The sequence below is a fragment of the Patagioenas fasciata genome, chromosome 24 (assembly GCF_037038585.1).
Source record: "Patagioenas fasciata isolate bPatFas1 chromosome 24, bPatFas1.hap1, whole genome shotgun sequence".
Lineage (NCBI taxonomy): Eukaryota > Metazoa > Chordata > Aves > Columbiformes > Columbidae > Patagioenas > Patagioenas fasciata.
Genome location: NC_092543.1, coordinates 2,783,302 through 2,805,626, shown reverse-complemented (window position 1 = coordinate 2,805,626; position 22,325 = coordinate 2,783,302). Strand labels below are relative to the sequence as shown.

The window sequence follows — 22,325 nt, the reverse complement described above, 5'->3', positions numbered from 1 at the left end:
TGAATTCTAACGAATTCAACAGCGCGATTACCTTGATCTTGGGCAGGAAACCGATGCGACCACGTTTCTGCTCCAGGTTCCGAGGTTCTTTCACTTTGACTCCCAGGTGTTTCATGTACGTAAGAATCACATACTGCATCGTGGAACTTCCAAATGTACAGATAAAACACAAAGAAGATGGAAGATAAGGAGAAATGTAATGGGGAAAACAAGTTCTCAAGAAAATGAAAAAGATTGTCTTGAGAAATTAACTAAGTTCAGATTAAAAGAACTTGGCTTTTTCTTGTTGTTTTTAATAGGAAACAAACTACCATAGACAATCAGAAAGATTCAGTCAATATCAGAATTGTAAAGAGATGATGCAGTATATAAAAGGCACACAGCCTGAAATTATACACTAAATACATATTTGAAGTTGCATTATAGTTTTGAGTTATGGTAAAAATAAGTAAAAGGTATGGCTGCTGTAAACAGAACCAAAAGGAACATGAACTCTCTTTTTACATCTGAGACCAAGGCAGCAAACTCCAGAATAAGAAGAAGTGGAGAGCAAGAGGCTGATGCTCTGAATTCAGATGAATTAGGCCATGGGATTCAGAAGATGCGCGTTTGCGGGTACAGACAGCAGAGGGCTGTCTTGTTCTGCTCAGAAATAGGGTTATTCCTTCACAAACTAAGCCCACACCACTTCCATTACCTCTTGTCTTCTTCCAAAGGCTGAGATGTCATCCTAAAAAAGAAAAGAAACAATTGAAAAATGAAACTCCAAACCCAATTAACAGCTGGTCACATCCGCTCAGAGCATCAGCACTTGTGTAAGTGTTAAAATGTCAACAAAAAGTCAACAAAAGTCAGCTGGGAAAACTGGATTCAGCTTATATTAAAGGAAAAAATGAGTTCCAGAGCTATAGGTTTGCACCACTGCGAAAAAGGACTCCAATCTAACAAGGCCCAAGCTGACAATGGAAGCATTACAGAATCACAGTATGGACTGGGTTGGAAAGCCCTCAGAGCTCATCCAGTCCAACCCTTGGTCCAACTCCAGTCCATTACCAGATCATGGCACTAAGTGCCATGGCCAATCCCAGTTTAAAAACCTCCAGGGCCGGTGAGTCCAGCACCTCCCTGGGCAGCCATTCCAGTGCTGACCACTCTCTCTGCACAGAATTGCTTTCTAATCTCCAGCCTCAATTTCCCCTGGCAGAGTTGAAGCCCCTGCCCCCTTGTCCTGTTGCTGAGTGCCTGGTAGAAGAGCCCAATCCCCCCTGGCTAGAACTGCCCTTCAGGTCGTTCTAGAGAGTGCTGAGCTCACCTCTAAGCCTCCTCTGCTCCAGACTGAACAAGCCCAGCTCCCTCAGCCTCTCCCCATAGGGCTTGTGTTCAAGTCCCTTCCCCAGTCTCGTTGCTCTTCTCTGGACCCGCTCCAGCACTTCAATCTCTTTCCTGAGCTGAGGGGCCCAGAACTGAACACAACACTCCAGGTGTGGCCTCCCCAGTGCAGAGCACAGGGGCAGGATCACTGCCCTTGTCCTGCTGACCGCGCTCGTTTGGATACAGGACACTGCTATTTGAAAACATCTAAGGACTTTACCCATTAACTTACTTTTGGCTATCACAACTCAAACATATATTAATAGCAAGGCAAACGTAGCAACATCAAATTGCTTCTAGTTCCTAATTCCTCTGCTCTGCTGCTGTCAGGTTCAGGGTAGAAACTTCTTGACCCTCCAGGATTCTACTTGTTACTCACAAGACTTCTTCGATTTTAGCGAGAATCTGTTCTGCACATGCTCGTTCCTTCTCCACCGCGTTCCTGTCGCGAACTCGTTCTGCGTCCAGCTTGGTGAGTTCTCCCTCCGCCAGGGTCAGCCCCATGCTGCGCTTCTGCCTGGAAAACAGCGAGGGGGACACGTCACTTCAAACCGAACAACAAGGAAAACCAACCTCTCGGCATTCAGAATGACAAACAGGTTGCAATACTGGTTTCTGTACAAAAACGGAGAAGTCGTGACATTTCTGCGCAACACCTGCTATAAGCACAGCTAAGACAGCCTTCTGTTTATCAAGAGAAGCAGCTGTTGAAAGGGTCATAAAAAGTAGTCACTCTTTTTGCAGCACTGCATGGTCCTGGTTTTGTTAAAAACAAGTTTCTCTTTCAGTGAATTTGCCTGTCAGCTAAAGCTTCATATCAGCTGCATTTTCCTGGAGAACCAGATACGTGTTTTGGTAAACCTAGCAATGGAATGCGAGGTCATTGATAAGAGTGGATGCACATCCCACGAGAGGGGCAACGAGAAACAGGTGACCAAAAACTGACCAACTGTGTATAACATCCCATTCACCTGATACTTCATATAAAAGTGGGAAATCACGAGGATCTCGTCCCTTTTCCCTATGGTGACATTAGGAGAGGACCTTGCGAGTCGTCCCTGCGACCTGAGGCCAGTGACAGACTGAATCCAGCTCTGGTTGCTGCAGAGTCCAATCCAGGACTTCGGGTGCCGGCTCTGCAGTTGCTGGGACTTTGGAGATTGGTTTTGTATATTTTGTATTATTTTCTCTATTTTATCAGTAGCATTAGTAAAACATTTTTTATTTCTCCAACTCTCTCTCTCTGTCCTTCTTTCCCTCCCGATCGCCTGTGCTGAGTGGGAAGGGGGGAGAGAGAGGAGCTGAAGGGGGAAGGGGAGTAGTGGGGGTTCACAATACATCTGCCAGGGTTTTATTGTCACCCCGCAATCTAAACCCTCAACACCCATTTAAAGCGTACACTTGAATTGAGACATTTTTAGGTATGAAAACATCCATTCTTGAACACTTGTCTCGGTAGAATGTCTCATGTTGGCACAGAGCTCTTATGACTCCACATGAAAGGGCACATTAATTATCAAATTCTCCTATATGCCCATGACAGCTTTCTAAAGTGGATTATTCTGTGCCCAAGGGAAAAAAAATAAAGATATAAGCTGATTATAAAACACAATTAGTAAGAAGGATTTCTCTAACATCCTCTAAGTAACGGTATTCTGAAATTGCCTCAAGGAATCCAAGCTCTAAAATTGATCGTGCACTGGAGTGCTTGTGACACAGTGTCAAAACACATTCAAGGATCGATCACAATCTTCCTATTCAGTCTAAGATTAATTACTGTGTTTTACTAAGTCTGGACTTCTGTGTCGGACACGTTGACCAAGGGCAGGTACGAATGAAACAGAAACTACACGGCCAGCTGTTGCTACCTGAAATCTTCCAGATTCCTTTGGACTTCTGGGCAGACTTTATCTTGCATAGTTTGTATAAACTGGCGATGAAGCTCTTCAGGAATTAGTTCAGGTCGTCTTCTGTCTGCAAGTCAAAGAGAAAAGTTGTCAGATCGTTCTTTTGAGAACAGAGTATATTTCAGAAACTTGCTCTGAATGCCTTGGCGAGCGGAAACTGCAGGAAGTGGACAAACACCTACCGAGCTCCAAGGAGATTTCATCGGGAACCGCAACCTTTAGATTCTGCAAAGCAAAAGAAAGGCTGAGAGAACCTACACGACAAACACCAACCCAGTAAGACACAGAAAACACAGAAGAAAATCCCTTTAAAAGCTGAAGTCATACAACTTGGACACCTGAAGATATTAAGGGGGAGACTGCCATCCTGAATATATATTCCAATCCATTCCATTCCATTCCATTCCATTCCATTCCATTCCATTCCATTCCATTCCATTCCATTCCATTCCACTAGGATTATGCCATCTGAACATGTAGCCTCTGCTACACTATCGCACTAGTAAAGAGTTTCTCGGACTTTCCAAGAGACGCATAAAACTTCCTAATCCCCGCAATAGTCACGTCAATATATCAGCAATTACTAACTAAATGGCAACGTGTAACAGCTAGAGCTTGCTGATGTATTACAAAATTATTTCTCCGACTAGACAATGATTTCCCCACGATTTATTGAGTTACCAGCAACTGAGGCTACGCGCCATCCATCTTGCCATATTCACCGCTAACATTTAAACAAAAAACCTCTTTATTTTAGAGGACTTAAACTCTTAGTTTCTTCCAGTTCAGGAGAGCAGAGAAAGGTACAAGTCAACTTGTTAGGTATGCTTGAAAATAAGAGAACGTACTGCAGCTCGGTCCAAGAAGAACTGGTAAAACTCCAGGAAGACACGGCGAGTCTCTTTGGAGTTGGTTTGCTTGTACAAGTCTGTGTAAAGGTAACACAACTGTGGGAAACAGGAAGGGAAGAAATTAAGCGATACCATGAGAATTCTGCTGACAGCCCTAATGCCAAGTTTTCACAGAACCCCAGAATGTGAGCAGTTGGAAGGGCCCTGGAAAGCTCATCCAGTGCAATCCCCCCATGGAGCAGGAACACCCAGCTGAGGTTCCACAGGAAGGGGTCCAGGCGGGTTTGAATGTCTGCAGAGAAGGAGACTCCACAACCTCCCTGGGCAGCCTGGGCCAGGCTCTGACACCCTCACCCCCAACAAGTTGCTTCTCCTCTTGCAGTGGAACCTCCTGTGTTCCAGTTTGCACCCATTGCCCCTTGTCCTGTCACTGGGTGTCACCCAGAAGAGCCTGGCTCCATCCTCCTGACACTGCCCCTTTCCATACTGATCCCCAGGAATGAGTCCCCCCTCAGTCTCCTCCAGCTCCAGAGCCCCAGCTCCCTCAGCCTTTCCTCACACGGGAGATGCTCCACTCCCTCCAGCATCTTGGTGGCTGCGCTGGACTCTCTACAGCAGTTCCCTGTCTTTCTGGAGCTGAGGGGCCACAACTGGACACAATATTCCAGGTGTGGTCTCCCCAGGGCAGAGCAGAGGGGCAGGAGAACCTCTCTGACCTACTGACCACCCCCTTCTAACCCACCCCAGGTCCCATTGGCTTCCTGGTCACAAGGGCCCAGTGCTGGCTCATGCTCACCCTGCTGTCCCCAGGACCCCCAGCTCCCTTTCCCCTACACTGTTCATTTGACCAACAATGCTACACAATGAGGAGATCCTGATACACACTATGAGTTTTGGGTCAAGGAAACCATGCCAGAGCATCTTACCAGTGCTGCAGGGTCAAACTGGGACACCACGTGGTGCAAGAGAACAGCCAGGTGAGCCGGGCGAGACTTGAGGAGCTCGATGTTCTGGAAGCAGCTGCACTGCCCATTAATCTGTAGAGATACGTGGAAACTGAATTTTTCAAGCAAGCTACTGTGAGAAAAACCACGAACTTTTGTTCCAACAGCTCCTTGTAAATACATCCAAAGGCACAGAGGGACATGGGTTTGAGGGGGGGCGAACGGTCATTCCCACCTGCTCCTGCTCAGTGTCGAAGTCGTCGTCCTCCGCCCCGATGATCTGAGTCCCCACTCGGGACAGGGGGCTCCCAACACTGGACTGGGAATCCTGGGGTGAACCGGGAGCGAGGGAAGAGAAGAAATACACAGTGCTGTTACTCTCCTGGCACAGCATCCCTCCTTCTTTACCAAGTTCAAGATGTCACTATCATTTTATTGTCCTTCTCAGAACTCAATGGAAACCCACGTGTGTTTGCACAAGCCCGTTCAAATTTGCATTTGCAAGATCCTCTTAAAAATGCTCCTCCCAAGCACAAAATCAGATGATTCGAAACCAACTGCGTTATGTACAGACATGAGCACGCTGAGCGTGTAGCATACAACACACGCTGTCTTCGTACAGAGTTGTATTTCTCCATTTGTAAGATCAAGCAGATGAGGGGAAAACACTTCAGAAATCACAATAATATGTTCAGATAGGTCTGCGCTTCCTGCTGCGTTCCAATTCTGCCTGCTGTCGAGGTCACCTCTGGTAATGCCAGCCTCATAATGACTCAATATCCTAAAGACAAGACTGTTCCATTTATTGCAGGACTAAAGGAATATAACACGTACAACTGCTCTACCTCTTCTAGGTCCAGATGTTTTCCTGCTGATTAAGCATTTCTCGCCTCTCAATGGGCCTGCTCTTAAGCTCCACAAACATTTACTCAGCTGATTCATTTTCCCTGCACAATTTTAATTGCATTCTGCTTTCTAAAGCAAAGTTTATGTGTGATCCACCTAGAAACCGGTGAAAACCAGCAAGGTTTTCACAGGCCCATTACAAGAGATGTTGTTGTGACACTTTGTACTCACAGTATCTTGAACCTCAGGCTTTTCTGGGCTCTCATCCGGGTAAATCCGCTCCTTCAGACCACTGCGAGGACTCTGGGAAAGAAGAAGTTCAGTTCTGGTGAGCGCCAGCAAAGCCACCGAAATGAGAACTGCACGGGAGGTGTTTCAGTCACAAGAGCCAAAACTTCTCCTTTCTCACAGAGTGAACGCTTGAACAGCCAAACCAAAACCCATGACCGACATGGACAGTTTCAAAACACACACCAAAAAGCAACTGACTGCAGAAGCAAAGCTGTAAAATCTACTACAGCCCCTCTCCTGCATTTATTCTATAAAAACATGAGTGACATCTACTCAGATTTAGAGTTGGAACATTTCAAAATAGAGACATATGTATATTCACATTTTACAGGTGCATCTGACCCACCTCCTTTTCACTTCCAACTGCTGGTAAAATTTAGCTCCCACATCCTTAAAGTCAAACAACAAACTTAAGTCAAAACTCAGCAGAGAGTCTCAATTCCCCAGCACTAATCAGATGGTGACTTAATTAGGGCTGAGAAGCCTATTACACAGAATCCCAGAGTGTCAGGGGTTGGAAGGGCCCTGGAAAGCTCATCCAGTGCAATCCCCCATGGAGCAGGAACACCCAGCTGAGGTTCCACAGGAAGGGGTCCAGGCGGGTTTGAATGGCTGCAGAGAAGGAGACTCCACAACCCCCCTGGGCAGCCTGGGCCAGGCTCTGACACCCTCACCCCCAACAAGTTGCTTCTCCTCTTGCACTGGAACCTCCTGTGTTCCAGTTTGCACCCATTGCCCCTTGTCCTGTCACTGGGTGTCACCCAGAAGAGCCTGGCTCCATCCTCCTGACACTGCCCCTTTCCATATTGATCCCCAGGAATGAGTCCCCCCTCAGTCTCCTCTTCTCCAGTTCCAGAGCCCCAGCTCCCTCAGCCTTTCCTCACACGGGAGATGCTCCACTCCCTCCAGCATCTTGGTGGCTGCGCTGGACTCTCTGCAGCAGTTCCCTGTCCTTCTGGAGCTGAGGGGCCACAACTGGACACAATATTCCAGGTGTGGTCTCCCCAGGGCAGAGCAGAGGGGCAGGAGAACCTCTCTGACCCACTGACCACCCCCTTCTAACCCACCCCAGGTCCCATTGGCTTCCTGGCCACAAGGGCCCAGTGCTGGCTCATGCTCACCCTGCTGCCCCCAGGACCCCCAGCTCCCTCTCCCCTACACTGCTCTCTAATAGCTCATTCCCCAACTTACACTGGAACCTGGGGTTGTTCCTGCCCAGATTCAAGACTCTACACTTGCTCTTGTTCTATTTCATTAAATTTTCCCCGCCCAGCTCTCCAGCCTGTCCAGGTCTCTGGATGGAACATTTCAAAATGGAGACATACGTATACTCACATTTTACCCACCTCCTTTTCACTTCCACCTGCTGGTACAAATTTAGCTCCCACATCCTTAAAGTCAAACAACAAACTTAAGCCAAAACCCAGCAGAGAGCCTCAATTCCCCTGCACTAATCAGACAGTGACTTAATTAAGGTTGAGAAGCCTATTGCAGGAATGTACAGCACTCCCGAGACATGACACATACGTACAGTACACAGGATGACTCAAACACAATGAACCCGCACAAAGGAAGCAAATACAGATGCAAAGCTGCTCCAGACTCACATCAGCAATGTCGCTGTTGGGCCGGGAGGGGCTGTCCCCACTGAAATCCAGTTTGCTCACACAATCCCCGCTCTCCGCCTCCGCTTCGCTGATCTGCAGCGACTCCGTCACCGACCTGGCCGACAAGACTCCGTCCTAAAAAGATCAAGTGAGACAGGATGGAGCACGTACAACATTTCAAGAGACCCACTGCCCCTTGTCCTGTCACTGGTTGTCACCCAGAAGAGCCTGGCTCCATCCTCCTGACACTCATCCTTAAATACCAGCTCTTTCAAAACCCAGTGAGTTCACATTATTTATAAAGCTTTCTTCACGCATCTAGAAAAGGCCACAATGCATTCCTAAAAGGAGACAACAGAAAATCACGCCGACTTTTCAGGGCTGACAACGTTACAGGCAGAGAGAAAAGGGGAAAAATAATACCACCTACTTTCTGGTTTCAAAACTGTTTTAAGCTTCCAGTTATTAATTCTCCACTGTAAGAATGACTTTATGGGTTTAAGTTGTATTGACAGACTAATAAACACATGATAGTTTGCACTTATTTTTTAAAGCAGCTTTTCACAGATGATTTGCAAGTCCGTTGCAAAGTCTGCTGTACACACTGTATTTATTGCTTGCCAGCCTGTGCAAGAACAACGACCCATCTCAACTCTAGAGGGTGCAATTTGCCTGCACAAGCACAGCAGAGCACTGCAGGGAACTGCTTGCCCAGAGCACCATCAGCCCCCAAGAACGTTCGTTCCTTTTCTGCTACCTGAGCACAGCCTGTGGCTTTGGACAACTGCTCCTGCAGCTGCGGAATGTGCTTCTTGGTCTCCTGTATCTCTTTGAGCAGCCGCGGGGTGGCTGACCGGTTATACTCTTCTTGCAGACACTGAAAAAGAATTTCACGAGCTTGCTTTCACTCCGTATCAAAGCTTAAACCTACCACTGATCTGCACGCCGTTTAAATACCACGCAGCACATCTGCACTCCTGCCAAGGAGATGCGACACAACGTCTATTTTCTCTCTCCTGTGCCGTATGAAAATAACCACATCTATTGCAATCTCTCAGTAAGAGTCCAAGATGCTTCCCTGCCCAAGGATTAGATCGGATGGAGGGATATGGACATTTTGATGGATTTATTCACATCTTTGAACGTGCATTATGCTCCACCCCACTCAAATTCGTGAGGCTCCGGTACCTGCAGCCGCTCCTGCTCCTTCTGCAGCATCTTGCGCAGGATCTCCACCTTCTGGTTGTGGACAATATTATTCTCCTCCTAGAAAATACAGAGATATTAAGAGTTGGGTGTTTTGGTGGAGTTGGGAAGAAAAGGAAAATGGACATGCCCACTTTTCATCTGCTTGCTAAACATGAGCTCTGCAAAGCGCTACAAGCAGCACCACAAGTTCCTAAATCCCGTCCTGTGCACTTTTTCCTACTTTTGAACATAGCTATCAATATTTAACAAAAAAAATAGAGCAAAAGTGTTTGTTTATTTGCTTTTCCTACTCTTCTTTGCTACGTCTGCACACTTTACAAGCTACTTTTTAATAGAAGTTACAGCATGACTGGCTTGGCCCAGACAGTGTATCATCTCACATCAGGCACCTCAAAGACAACCCGTGAATAAACCCTCAACCGTATAATCTCAGATGGGACTGGATATTTTTACTTGCAAAATGTGATTAAATGGTCACAGGATAAATATTCTGTGATTTGTTCAAGAAAAGCAAAACTATTAAAGAAAAAAAGAGATGATGTTTATTCCACTGCTGCACTCTTTGGAAGGAGAGCTTTACATCTTACCCCCATAAGCACTGGGCTCGTGATCCGCTCCGCGCTTCCCGCCGCGCCGGGTGAATGGGGAGATGCCATGATGGGAGACATGTGGCCAAACGCTGCCAGATCCACCTCGGAATCAGCCAACGGGATCTGGGGCGACCCCGGCGGGCGCCCCTGGACAGTGAGAGCTACATAGGAACCCGCTGCGGGAGAACAAGCCCATGTCAGACACACTCGCAGATCTGCACGGGTGGCAGTTCTGGTGCACAGATCTCTGTTTAAATCTCAGGCAATCCCAAAACTTTCAATCCAATCGGGTGGCATTGACAGTACACACAGTCATGCCACAACTAAACTCTGCTGGGGTGGAAGGAACCGCTACCACCTTCTTCCTTGTACAAGAAAACCACTGAAGAGCGCACTTCCTTCAGAAACAGAAATACTTTGCAAATGTACAGTGATCTGCATTAATAGCTATGGAACTGAAGGTGGAATCGAAAGATGGGAAGACACGCAGCCAAGGTTTGATGGTAACTTTGAACACCAAGCTGAGGAGAAACTGCAGAAGCACAGATCAACTGCAAAATCATAGAACAGAACACAGAATCATGGAATCGCGGGTTGGAAGGGACCCCAAGGATCATCTGGTCCAACCTCTCTTGTCTGTGAGTGATTTCTGAGTCCTGCAGCAGAGATCTCTGTTTTTAACGGGACTCATGGAATCTCTTCAGCCATTTCTCCAATGTTTCTTCCAAGCCACGTCGTCATTTAGTTCTTTGGAAAGTCGTTTGTAGCTTAACCACTACATGACTTAAATACCTGATATATGAAGAAATACCTCAGCACTCAGCACTGCGCAAAGGTCTGCTCTGATCCTGGCCCAGCAACTGTAGTTGATTCCTTCCCCTCTCTATCCCTTTCCCCTTTGTATTGGAAGAAGCAGTGAACAATCAATCTCTATTCACTGTCTGCTTTCCACTCGCAATATTATAGATGGCTCTGTATTCAGCCTTTAGTTGTTTCTTTTTTGAACAGAAAAATACTAATTTACTCAGTTGCTCTTTTACAAAAGCTGTTCCACACAAGTAAAACCAAAATAAATATACCCTTGTTTCACTGTTTCCTGCACACCCTTCATCTCTCAGCACGGGGCACAGTTAGACCTTGTCCTTGGTACGTGACAGCAGTCATTGGTCCTACAAAATCACGTCTTTCATGCTTTAAAGGAGCACAGTGACAATAACAGCGACCTGAATTTACTTACACTTGATCAGCTTGACCACCTCCAAATGGTTTGAGTGCGTTACGAGGGTTCCATTCACCTGCGGACACAGCACGTTAACACTGGTTAGCTGCCGATTTCCACCCCAGGTCCCCGCACACCACACAACGAGCACGGAGGATGAGGAACAGCGGTTTATCTCCCCCATATCCATATTACTGTGTCTTTCAAGGCACTGACAGATAATTTATCCTTCTAACAGTTGATCTGTTAGATCAAAGGAAACGACACACACGTAACAGAGAAAACAAAGCAAGCAACCAAACAAAAAGGCAAGCAGGGCAGAAAAAAAATAGGGTGGCTAATTGAATTAATCAATTAAAATGCCCAGTTGGAACCCCAGCTCTATCTGCATCAGCAGCTGCTGGAGTGCAGCCATAATTGTGCAGCAATTGTTTAGATGGTTTAGCTACTGACCTGATCTCTTGGTTGTTGGGGACTAAAGGAGAACACTGGTCTGGGGGCAGTGAGGGGGAAACCAGTAATCCAAGAGCACTATTTGCAGGTAATTAATAACTCTCTGTCCCTTCTCTCCCCTTCCACTTCTGGTTATGATACTTGCAGCTTGTAGGACGCTAAACTTACCCATAAAGTCCTGAAATGAGAGTGATCTCCACAACACTAACACACAGCAGCGAGCTCGCACAGGTCATTGTGCTGGTAAATCGGACCATTCCCCATCCCACAGGCGGATGCAAACATCCCACCAGCCACACCGATGACATTACTGGATGCAAAGAGCTCGCTGAACACAAATTATCCATTTCTGTGATGATTTGAGTGCCCTTACCTTGATAATTCTGTCACCTGTCTGTACTCCAGCCCGCATGGCTGCTCCATCTAGAGAAGCGAGAAGTCACTTAGTTCCGATTTCCAGAGAACCATTCAAAGCAGAAACGGTTTACACACTTGTGTAAGCTCTCTAAGTTCCAGGCAAACCCGGCCGAGCTTCCTCTGTCTCTGTCAGACTAAAATCTCACAGCATCTCTCGCTTCGTTCTCGTTTTGAGGTGCATACACCAAGCCACAACCCCACCACGTTTCACGGAGCCTTTTGCTTCCTCTCCGATGCAAGAGGCCACTTTCCAAATACTGAAGAAGGTGATTTGGTTTTTCTCCTCAATGTCATGTAAGTGTTTAATTGATTCTCACTAAAACCCCCTCGGCTGCTGTGGTTTGGCATGTTCCGCTTACCTTCTTTGACGGACTGCACGAAGACCGGGTTGTCCCCGCTGACCGTCAGCCCAAACCCGTTTTCATCCCGCTGGATAACGACGCAGCGCTGAACGAGACCTGCGCACCAGAGGTGGGGAAAGGGCAGAAGAAAGAGGAGAGAAATACAGAGACACAAGCGAGGCATCAGTCCAAAGCCTTATCCTCCTAGATAATCACAGAGCACTGAAAGAAACTGGTACAGAACAACAGAGCGGGAAATAAATGAGACACAGAAACAGGGCATCGCTCCAGAAGCGGATAGGAACGTCAAGACAGGTCAAGCTTATTGCTTCAGTTACACAAAACAGAGATAGAGAGCAGCAGAGATGCAGACAGCTCCGGCACGTCACACGCAACTGGAGGTGAAAGCAGCTTGTGGAGAAGAGCAGCTACAAACACGCCAACGAGCACAATTTCCCTTTGTCTGTATTACCAGCTCTTCAAAGCACAGCAGAGGGCTGTCGTGTTCCACCACAGCACCAAGACCACCAAACAACTTGTACAAGCTGCTCTACAAAAGCCGCATGTCCCTGAGACAAATATCAACGGGTTGCACTAAACCAGCTTTATTGAGCAGGAAAAGTTCTCCCAACTGTCAGCAAAGACCCCATCTCGAGGCACCTTCTGTTTGGATGAGGATGTTGCACAGAGCCGGGACAGTGAGGAAGGACAAGACCTGTGTCTCCAATTACTCCTCTCCCTTCCCTAAGTGCAAATCCTGCCTGCCCGGTCACCCTGTTCTCCTCCGTATGAAAAACGGGGCTGGGAGCAGTGGAAAAGGTTGAACTCCAGCACTTCTATCTATCCCAGTAACTCCTATAAAGCAGAAGCAAACGAAGCTCTGCGTAACGATCTGAAGCGAGCAGATGGAATGGGCACAAGGGGAAAGCAGAAAAGAGGAAAAACCCCACTTCTCGCACCGTATTGATGAAACAAAGTGAAAGAACACGCCTCTCCCTTCCGCACCTCCCGTTTCTCTGCGCGACGGAGTTCTCCAGGTCTCACTTCACAAGAATGAGGCCCCGGGGTGAGGTGTGGGAACAGAACATGCGCTGTTCCACCCAAACTCGTCTCCAACCCGCCGGACCTACAGGTTCTATGAGTAACGCACTAACTCACCCGAACGGCCTTCTTTGAAGGCACCGTGTGGCTCTTTCACCAAATTTCTCTCTTTTCCAGAACTAATAACGCTTGGATCCTGGGCTGACCCTGGTGCGAAGCAGAGGAAACGCCGCAGGACACGGAACACGAGCCGAGTACAACTTGGGTTCCAAGAATAACCAACTCAAGCCATTTCACGCCACAAGTCTCCATCTCACCCAAGACCAAGTTTTAGTTTTCAAGGAAATCTTCAAGGAAACTAAAATTAGGACAATTTAAACCCAAACTACCTCATAACAGGTATTTCCCTGTGTTTATTCCCTTCAGGCAAGAAGCAGGGGCTTAATCCATCTCCTAACTCAACGTAAAAGCCTGAAATGAGGCCTAGCTAGGTCAGCTCACAGATATTGTGCTTGACCGAGACACACAGCAGCTTTATATTGATTTTAATGCAATTATGTGAAGGTTTTCTGAAGATATCACCTACAGGCCAGATCGGCTTTGATAGGTCTGAACCAGGTAGGCCAAGAGTCACCTTCAAGTGCTCTCTGGGAAGAAAATATAACAAAGAAGCCCCTCAAATCTGCCATTTGCTCACTTTGAGTGTCATTTGCTCATTCTTTACGTAAAAAAACTGTCGATAATAGTGGCACTGAATACCATTCATAAAACAAGACCATTCACATTAAGCATGTGAAAGATTATGTGTACAGTCTAGTCTAATATTTGGGCCAGAAACGGATCATTTCTAAATACAAAGGAAGATAATTTTGGAATGCAACCGAGTTGTGGGGAAAAGGGAAGAGCAACTGGTATCTCACCTACCACCCCAAAGTTAATATCAATTTTAAGTTTATTTAAGAGACAAGAACTGTTCTTCAAGAAACAGGTATTGTGGGAGCTTGTGGCATCGATTTGTAAATTATGGTGTATCTGAAATGACATGAAATCTCTCTCCTGATCAGCTGTATTTTGTGGAATACACAGCTATGAGATGATTTGATCAACAGAAGAAAATACCCTACTCTAACTTTCATATCACTATAAACTGGCTTCTGTCTATCCCAACGATTTCTCCCCCCGGTCACTCACACACTTCAACAAGTTCTGGCCTCCTGCTCCTTAATTGAGAATTTCAAGAGGTGAGAGCAAACACATCCACAAAGCCCACACCTCCTCCTCTTGTTGCCATTCGGGACGTTTCCATGATTCGTTTCCAACGCGAGCCGGTTAACATCCAGTCACCAGCCAGACAAATATCAGTCGAGCACTTCTCCTTGGAGCTTTTTACATAGTTTGGCCCCATCCAAAGCAAACAGCGAGTTCTCCACACACAGCACAGCCCCTGGGAGAGCAGAGGGGACACACACAGGCCGGGGCAAGGCCCAGCCCAGCAAAGGCCACTGGAAAGGAAGGACGAGTGGAAACTGCTCCCAGAGATACTGGCCGGGGCCGGAGCATCTGCAGGAAGCGTCAGTCTTGTGTTAGGAAGTCGTGTTTCTCTCTGCCCTACGTGAAAAACCAGGACGCTGTGCGGGCTGAGAAGGATAAACAGAGAGACATTCCATCGCGCACACCACATGTTTCCTGTCATTAACCCACGAGAGCTCCACGGCACCTCCCGTGTATCACGGTTAAGTAGTGTGAGGCAAAACGCAGGTTCAAGACGCGTGGATCCACTGAACCCGCCACCAACCAGCATCTATGTGGCAAGGGAAGGGTCCAGGCTTCAAACACAAACTCAGCAGAAGCATCAGCACAAACCAGACGCTTTCCAAGCAGAGCGTTTCCCTTGCTGACATGGGAGGAAGCCAAACAAGCCTCCCCAGGACAGTTTTCCAGCTCTACTGAAGCAAGTCGAGGCAAAACCTGTTGATGGTTCTGAGAAATGCGACTGTCATATCAGAGTGTGATCCCAAACTCCGGGAAAGGTGAGACCTCGTTTTCAAAGCAGGAACGGATCGCATTTCACCGAACCGCATGAACTCAAGTGTTTTTGGTTTAGAAGGAACTTGTCAGGGTTGGTGTTGTTTGGGTTGTTCGGTTTGGCTTTTCCTTCCTTTTTAATGTTCCTTACAACCAGAGCTACGACAGCACCGCTCTGTACTACACAGGTGGTTTCAAAACTACTCTAAGTTCCCAAACTATTCTGTGTTATTTACAGATACTTTTCTCCACTTCTGTGAAATACGAAAGCACGAGATACTCCACAAATAACGCAAGAAGATGAATCACTGGCTCATCCAGATCAACCTCCGCAGTAAAAGCAACACGTGGATTTTTCTACTTCTGGAGCCCTCGTACAACACCAACAATACTCCGTGGTGCAAGTTTTCCCAGTAGATACCAGCAGAATGCAGGCGACAGCCTCCGCTTGCCAGCTACAGGTTAGTTTGCAGCCACTACAGGGACTACTGAAGCAATAAACCCATTTTCCCTGCTGCAGAGCCAACCATGCGGATCACGGGAAGGAGAAATGAAAGCCTGGGGTGCGCGGACAGAAACACGGAGCGACTGCAGAGGCTGCTTTAGCTTACCATACGTCTCGGATCTACCCTCCTCCGAACTAGACTTTGTCTTCTTGGAGGAGCTATCTGCACGAGAGCAGGAGAGAAGGAGAGAGAAATAGAGAAAATATGGAGACCAAATGTGACAAAAAAACCACAAACTTCATGAAAAACACAGACTGATTTATTAGGTTAAATCGTGCAGAACACAAATAAGATGTGAACAAAACGTAGGCGGGACGCTTGGAGTAAGGGGTGAATAATACGAGCACAAAGACACAGGGAACGCCACAAAGAATCTGTTACAGAATCTAAGACACAATAAAAGAAGTTCTGGGCAATGAATTCTGGATAAAAAGGCATCGAAACTCTGGTCGTGTTTATCTCCCAAGTGAGTAATCAACATACACACACCATTCTGAATTCAGCCCTTTAAAAGAAAAGGGTTCTATGAAGGTTACAGGACAGAGTTTGGCTCTCAGAAGCACGATAACAGTGCTCAAAATTGGCACGACTCGCACCAAATTAACACCGGAGGAGGCCTCAAGTTTGCTTCTGATGAAAACAAATCCCTTCTACAAAACCAACACCTCCCCTGGCCTACTCCAACCCGCAATAATTTGACGTTACCTGTTCGCAAGGACAAAGGAAAACATGGCAAGCGCTAATTCAGGTTTTCTCCCTCGCAGGTTTTAAAACCAACGTTAAAAGCTCATTTTCATTTACTTTGTGCGCACTAGGAAGGAGTCACGCAGCTAATGGCAGAAAGCATTACCAACCAGGATGGGTTACAGACACCAGCTTCAGGTGTCTTGGGCACAAAACACATTCTACGCGTTCTACCGCCTTCCATTCAGGTCCCATCCCTCCACAAGCCCAGGGGAGGACGGGACTGAACAGCGGGAGGCACAGACCAAACCTCCGGGAAGGTTAAAACCAGACAGTCTATCCTTTAAAAACAGACATCTAGAAATACTTCATGGGAGAAAATACAAATTCACTTCACAACTGATAGAGATGGAGCAAAATCCACTAAGCACCCCCCCCAAAAAAACCTCAACAAGGAACACCAGCCTATATCATCTCAAATTTTCAACTAAAACAAACTACTCACAACTAATTCCACTATTTCCCTACTGGAATGTCAAACTGACTATTCTGAAAGAGGAGGTGCTTACAATTATTCACCGGTACCACTACTCCGGGTTTATTTTAACAGCCGGTGTCAAAGGAGCCTGTGTCCATCTCAAAAAGCCTTTGCAAACACAGCTCTGGAAACCACATTCAAACCATTTTCATTCCAATCCCCATTACTCTTTGAATGGTAACGTGGGTTTACCTGTCGGATCGAAGTCGTGGGTGCTGCTGCAGCGCTCGACCTTCTGCTTCTTGTCGGCTGGAGACTCTCTGCTCAAAATGCTGCCGTGTCTGCCAAACCAAAGCAAAGCATCCTGATTATTTATTTTAACATCAAAATAAACGCAAGCTACATAAAACTGAACAAAAAACAGCCCGAAATGTTAACTCTACCCCTTCTGTCAGCAAACCTTAAATCTCTTTGCATGCACAAATGAAAGGTGTAGCGTAGCGAAGGGATTTTTAGTTCCTTTTTCCTTTGCTTTTTCCTCCTTCAGAAACGCTGGATGATAATTTGCAATACAGAAAAAGAGTCAAACTTCAGGAACTCACCTTGTAGGTTTTTTGAGAGGAAACCTGAAAAGAAGAAAAAATAGAAGTTAAATCACCCTGTGATTATCGATGTTCTGTTTGATATCAACATTGATACTCATATAAAGTTATTTTATACTCTTATAATGCCTTTGAGAGAGCAAGTCCTTTTTAATCTTCTACTTCAGCCAATTATTAGACCATTTGCAGCTGACTGAACTAGCTGATTGAACATATCAATATGCTTAAGGTTTCAAACAGAACTGAGGACAGGAGCAGAATCTGAACTCTCAAATCCAGCAACAAAGTTAAGTTGAAATTATATTAACTATTCCAAATATTATTACTGGGATGTATAGGTAACACAAACCCACAGCTGAAGTGAGGAGCGTCTGTGCATTGTTTTCAGCAAGGAAAAGATGTGGGACTTATAAAACTGGGAAACACTTAGGAACAATATTAAATCAGTTCACTGCTGTACTACTTTGGTTGAATTCAAGCTATTTATCATGTATTCAAGGACGAAGCGCAAATGTTCTACTTTAGAGGTCTGGAGAGTTGTGTAAAACCTTTCTATTTATGATACGTTAATGATGTTATTTAGAAAGAGAACCCTACAGGTTTTTGCATGTAAAATAGCACTGAAATCACCAGGAGCTTTTTCTGTGCTTGGGCACAAGCGGTGAGTGCAGAAGTTCTGAGTGGGATCCAAAGTCCCGCAACTTCCCAGTCTGAGACCAGAACTGCACCAAGAGCTGCAGGAAAAGCCCTTCCGTGCAAAGGGAGAGAACTCACAAGAATCCTTATGGAATCCCAGAATGTGAGGGGTTGGGATGGCCCTGGAAAGCTCATCCAGTGCAATCCCCCATGGAGCAGGAACACCCAGCTGAGGTTCCACAGGAAGGGGTCCAGGCGGGTTTGAATGTCTGCAGAGAAGGAGACTCCACAACCTCCCTGGGCAGCCTGGGCCAGGCTCTGACACCCTCACCCCCAACAAGTTGCTTCTCCTCTTGCAGTGGAACCTCCTGTGTTCCAGTTTGCACCCATTGCCCCTTGTCCTGTCACTGGTTGTCACCCAGAAGAGCCTGGCTCCATCCTCCTGACACTGCCCCTTTCCATATCGATCCCCAGGAATGAACCTCTCTGACCTACTGACCACCCCCTTCTAACCCACCCCAGGTCCCATTGGCTTCCTGGCCACAAGGGCCCAGTGCTGGCTCAGCCCACAGCACCCGCTATTCCCAGCTGGTCTCCCATCCAAGTACTGACTGGGCCTGACCCTGCTTAGCTTCCAAGATCAGATGAGATCAGGCCTTCTCAGGGTGGTATGGCTGTAGGGCGTATGGTATATATATATATATTCCATATATATATATGTTCTCCAAGCATATCCTGATAGTATCTGAACTAAACCCTTTATTCAAGGGCAGAGCAGAGGGGCAGGAGAACCTCTCTGACCTACTGACCACCCCCTTCTAATCCAGAGACGAGAAGTCAGCTGAGCTAAAGCCACAACTGTGGTTTAACAGTCGTGCTGGTGAGGAGCTCTCGGTGCAGAAGTTCCTCCTCTTTCCCCAGTTTTCCACCTGAAGAGCACCCAGCACTTCTTGATTTGCTGAAGACATTCTTCAGCTCCCAAGTACTACAACACTTGGACACGACAGCAGAGGACAGGTGGATAAATGCAGTATCACCAATAAGCTCCCATCCAGCAATTACTTGCATTTCAGTCCAACTTCACTTTGAAACAGCATTAAGTTTGAAAGTGCACTGAAAAGCCACTCGCTGTGTTATAGTACACATATATATATATGTTGTATATATATATACATATATATATTTCAGCTCCTATTGTAAACAGGACACACAGTAGGGTGCAGTGAACAGCTGGAGATTAAATTCCAAATCTACCTTTCAAGTTCAGGCTACAAGCTAAAACCCCGTAGACATTTTGTCTGATAACCAATGAACATCAGCACATTTTCAAACGAGTTGCTCCACTTGCCCAAATACCAAGAACAATTAAAAGCCAAGTCACATTTTGTTTTTAAAATACTGGGTCGAATAATTTAAATGCGTCAAATTAGTAGAAGTATGTCTTGTTAGTCATGCTGCATTAGGAAAAACTAATTACTGTAAAGCCAACTGAGAAAAACACACCTGCAACTATAAACACTGGGGATTAAAACTCGCAGAATCACAGAATCCCAGGATGTGAGGGGTTGAAGGGCCCTGGAAAGCTCATCCAGTGCAATCCCCCATGGAGCAGGAACACCCAGCTGAGGTTCCACAGGAAGGGGTCCAGGCGGGTTTGAATGTCTGCAGAGAAGGAGACTCCACAACCTCCCTGGGCAGCCTGGGCCAGGCTCTGACACCCTCACCCCCAACAAGTTGCTTCTCCTCTTGCAGTGGAACCTCCTGTGTTCCGGTTTGTTTGGGGCAGGAGAACAAGGGAGTGACTCCCGAGCTGCCTCAAAATGGCGGCACCAGAATCACCTCAGGGCTCAAGATGGAGGCCCCAGGGGAACCAGTTCCGGGGTTTTTTTGCTTCAATGCGAGACTCTACACTTGCCCTTGTTATACTTCAGAGCAGAGGGGCAGGAGAACCTCTGTGACCTACTGACCACCCCCTTCTAACCCACCCCAGGTCCCATTGGCTTCCTGGCCACAAGGGCCCAGTGCTGGCTCATGGTCACCCTGCTGTCCCCAGGTCCCTCTCCCCTACGCTGCTCTCATCCTTCCCCAGTTTAGCTCGCACATGCATGTACCACCCAGTACTGAACTACCTTGAAACCAACGCAGAAAAAGGGAGTTTTAAGGCCTAATGTGTCAAAACACACCAGAGCAAGGAAGGATTCGCAGCTTCCAATAGTACAAAGCATTCCATTCCAGCCTGGGAGGCTGAAAATATATCCGACCAGAAATAGCACAGCGTTCACATTACCATGCTGGGGTTTCTTTTCCTCCCATACTAAAATATTACTAGAATCCAAGTATCTGCTATCTCAAAAACTGATCAAAGACACAAATATTTAGATTCGGACAAGGGCCCCAACCTTGGAAATATTTATTCATGTGCCTAACTTTAGTTCCCTTGACTTCAGCAGCAAAACTCACACGTCTGAAATTAAGTTTGTGTTTGCACGACGCGAGTCTAAATTACTACAACTTGTGCCCAGATGAGTAAGAAATATTGTGAAACCCATACAAAAGGCAACAGCCAAAAGCTGCTTGCTTGACAGAACTAATCTTTAATTAGGAGATGAACAGTTGCATTAGAAGCTGCTTCATTGCTTTATTAGTTTCATTTAAATAAGATGTTGCTCGTTACAGGCAAACTCGTACAGAATTTTAAATTCTGTAAACACCCAACCACCCCAAATTCGGGGAAGAGATTATACAGGTTCACTTGTGGCATCTTTTCCACACCTAGAATTCTGATCTACACAGTCCATTAGGTTTAAGTAAGCACAGCAAACGTGAATGTCTTAAATGCAGATCAGCAATTTCATCTTGAAAAACATGGGAAGAAACGAAGGGAAAATAATGTCTGTTTATTTTCCCAATCTGCAGATGTAAATGTGCACTGGAGCAGTTTTTTGCTGGGCTTAAAGGAACAAAAAGCAGCACCAGTGTGACCTTAATACAGAGCTAAAGGCAGTTTTCTGCCACAACAAAACGGGGTAGAAACGTTCTGTACAGGAAAAGAACTGGCGAGATAGCAAACGACAGGCGGATAAACACAGATCCGGCGAGCGTTAGTGCCCTGGTTTCGTTAAAAAGACCGGTTTCTCTTTTAGTGCATTTTCCTTTCAGCTCAGTTCTAAGTAACCGCACTTTCCTGGAGCTGGCCGCCTGTTTCTGTGCACAGACGTGGCGCTGGTCGCTGGGGAGAACGCACGTCCCGTCACCGAGAGGGCGAACAGAGCAGCTGACCAAACCGACAGACTATTCCATCCCACCCACGTCACCTGAAACTGGGAGATCGCGAGGGTCTCGCTCTGTTCGACCACGGCCGGCGTCTCAAGACAACCCTGCATCCCTGACTCCAGTTCCAGTTTGCTGGGTGTCCAGCCCAGGTCTTCCGGGTGCCCACCCTGCAGCTGCTGGGAAATTCGGGATTTGTTTGGTATATTTTGTATTATTTTCTCTATTTTATTCGTAAAGCATGTTTAACTTTTTTCCAACTGTCTCTCTTTTCCTCCTATGGCTCTTCCTCCATGGGGAGAGGAGGAGCAGGGGGTTGACAGGGAGCATCTGCCACCGTTTATTGTCACCCTGCAATTAAACGGTGACAGCTCGTGACCAAGAAAAACACTGAAAGGAGCCTCCGTGTCACCGGGCTGCCCACAAACAGCTGCGGCACAGCAGACATTCCGTGGACACCACTGATTCAACAGAGTCTATTTCCCTTACTTAAAGAACATTTTTCCGCCGTGTCATCTTTTCCCTGTATCAAAGGACTCAGGAAACCACGGGTTTCTTCCTCAAAAAAACGCCACTGAATTGAAGAGAAGCTGCCGAATTCATGTATGCTGTGATTAAGTTATAAAAGACAAACCCATCATTAACCAATTGACATGATCAATGTTTTCTGACCACCTACAAAACAATGGGATATAGTTCAAGTTTTAGATCCTTCTGCAGGACAAGAGGGAGAGAGAAGATCGAGTGACGCATTGTTTAGCAGCAGAGTGCTTAGCTTATATTTAATAATTAATAGGTGTATTGTAAGAAACTAAACAATTATAACTATCATCATCAATTATTTCTTAGTATAGATGTCAGAATTCTCAACAATTGTAACGCATGTGTAATAATGATGTGAATACAAGCAACGCGAGAGCATCCAGAGCACTCATGGAGGATGATCCCCAGTGTTCCCCAGCGCTGATAAAATCAAGAATGCCCACATTCCCAGCACCTTCAACGCTGGATTTGACCTAAAACCTCACCCGTACATT

At 46.5% G+C, this 22,325-nt stretch overlaps 1 protein-coding gene and 1 pseudogene across 2 annotated transcripts in view; both read right to left on the bottom strand.

Moving 5' to 3' along the window:
• The window catches only part of ARHGEF12 (Rho guanine nucleotide exchange factor 12), a 70,627-nt gene that overhangs the window by 26,040 nt on the left and 22,262 nt on the right, over window positions 1-22,325 (bottom strand). The window contains exons 2-20 of one of the 2 annotated variants that reach the window (XM_065855494.2): window positions 17,383-17,406; window positions 17,033-17,121; window positions 15,724-15,780; window positions 12,065-12,163; window positions 11,662-11,711; window positions 10,854-10,911; window positions 9,614-9,792; window positions 9,006-9,083; window positions 8,575-8,694; window positions 7,818-7,952; window positions 6,151-6,222; window positions 5,309-5,401; window positions 5,056-5,166; window positions 4,127-4,225; window positions 3,461-3,503; window positions 3,240-3,345; window positions 1,751-1,888; window positions 698-730; window positions 32-146 (exon numbers count right to left, since the gene is read on the bottom strand). In XM_065855494.2, coding sequence (XP_065711566.1) covers window positions 32-146; window positions 698-730; window positions 1,751-1,888; window positions 3,240-3,345; window positions 3,461-3,503; window positions 4,127-4,225; window positions 5,056-5,166; window positions 5,309-5,401; window positions 6,151-6,222; window positions 7,818-7,952; window positions 8,575-8,694; window positions 9,006-9,083; window positions 9,614-9,792; window positions 10,854-10,911; window positions 11,662-11,711; window positions 12,065-12,163; window positions 15,724-15,780; window positions 17,033-17,121; window positions 17,383-17,406 — 1,699 coding nt within the window. The remainder of the gene's footprint in view (window positions 1-31; window positions 147-697; window positions 731-1,750; window positions 1,889-3,239; window positions 3,346-3,460; window positions 3,504-4,126; window positions 4,226-5,055; window positions 5,167-5,308; window positions 5,402-6,150; window positions 6,223-7,817; window positions 7,953-8,574; window positions 8,695-9,005; window positions 9,084-9,613; window positions 9,793-10,853; window positions 10,912-11,661; window positions 11,712-12,064; window positions 12,164-15,723; window positions 15,781-17,032; window positions 17,122-17,382; window positions 17,407-22,325) is intronic. The other variant, XM_065855495.2, reaches the window with a different exon arrangement.
• Window positions 18,582-18,700, bottom strand: LOC136111579 (5S ribosomal RNA; annotated as a pseudogene).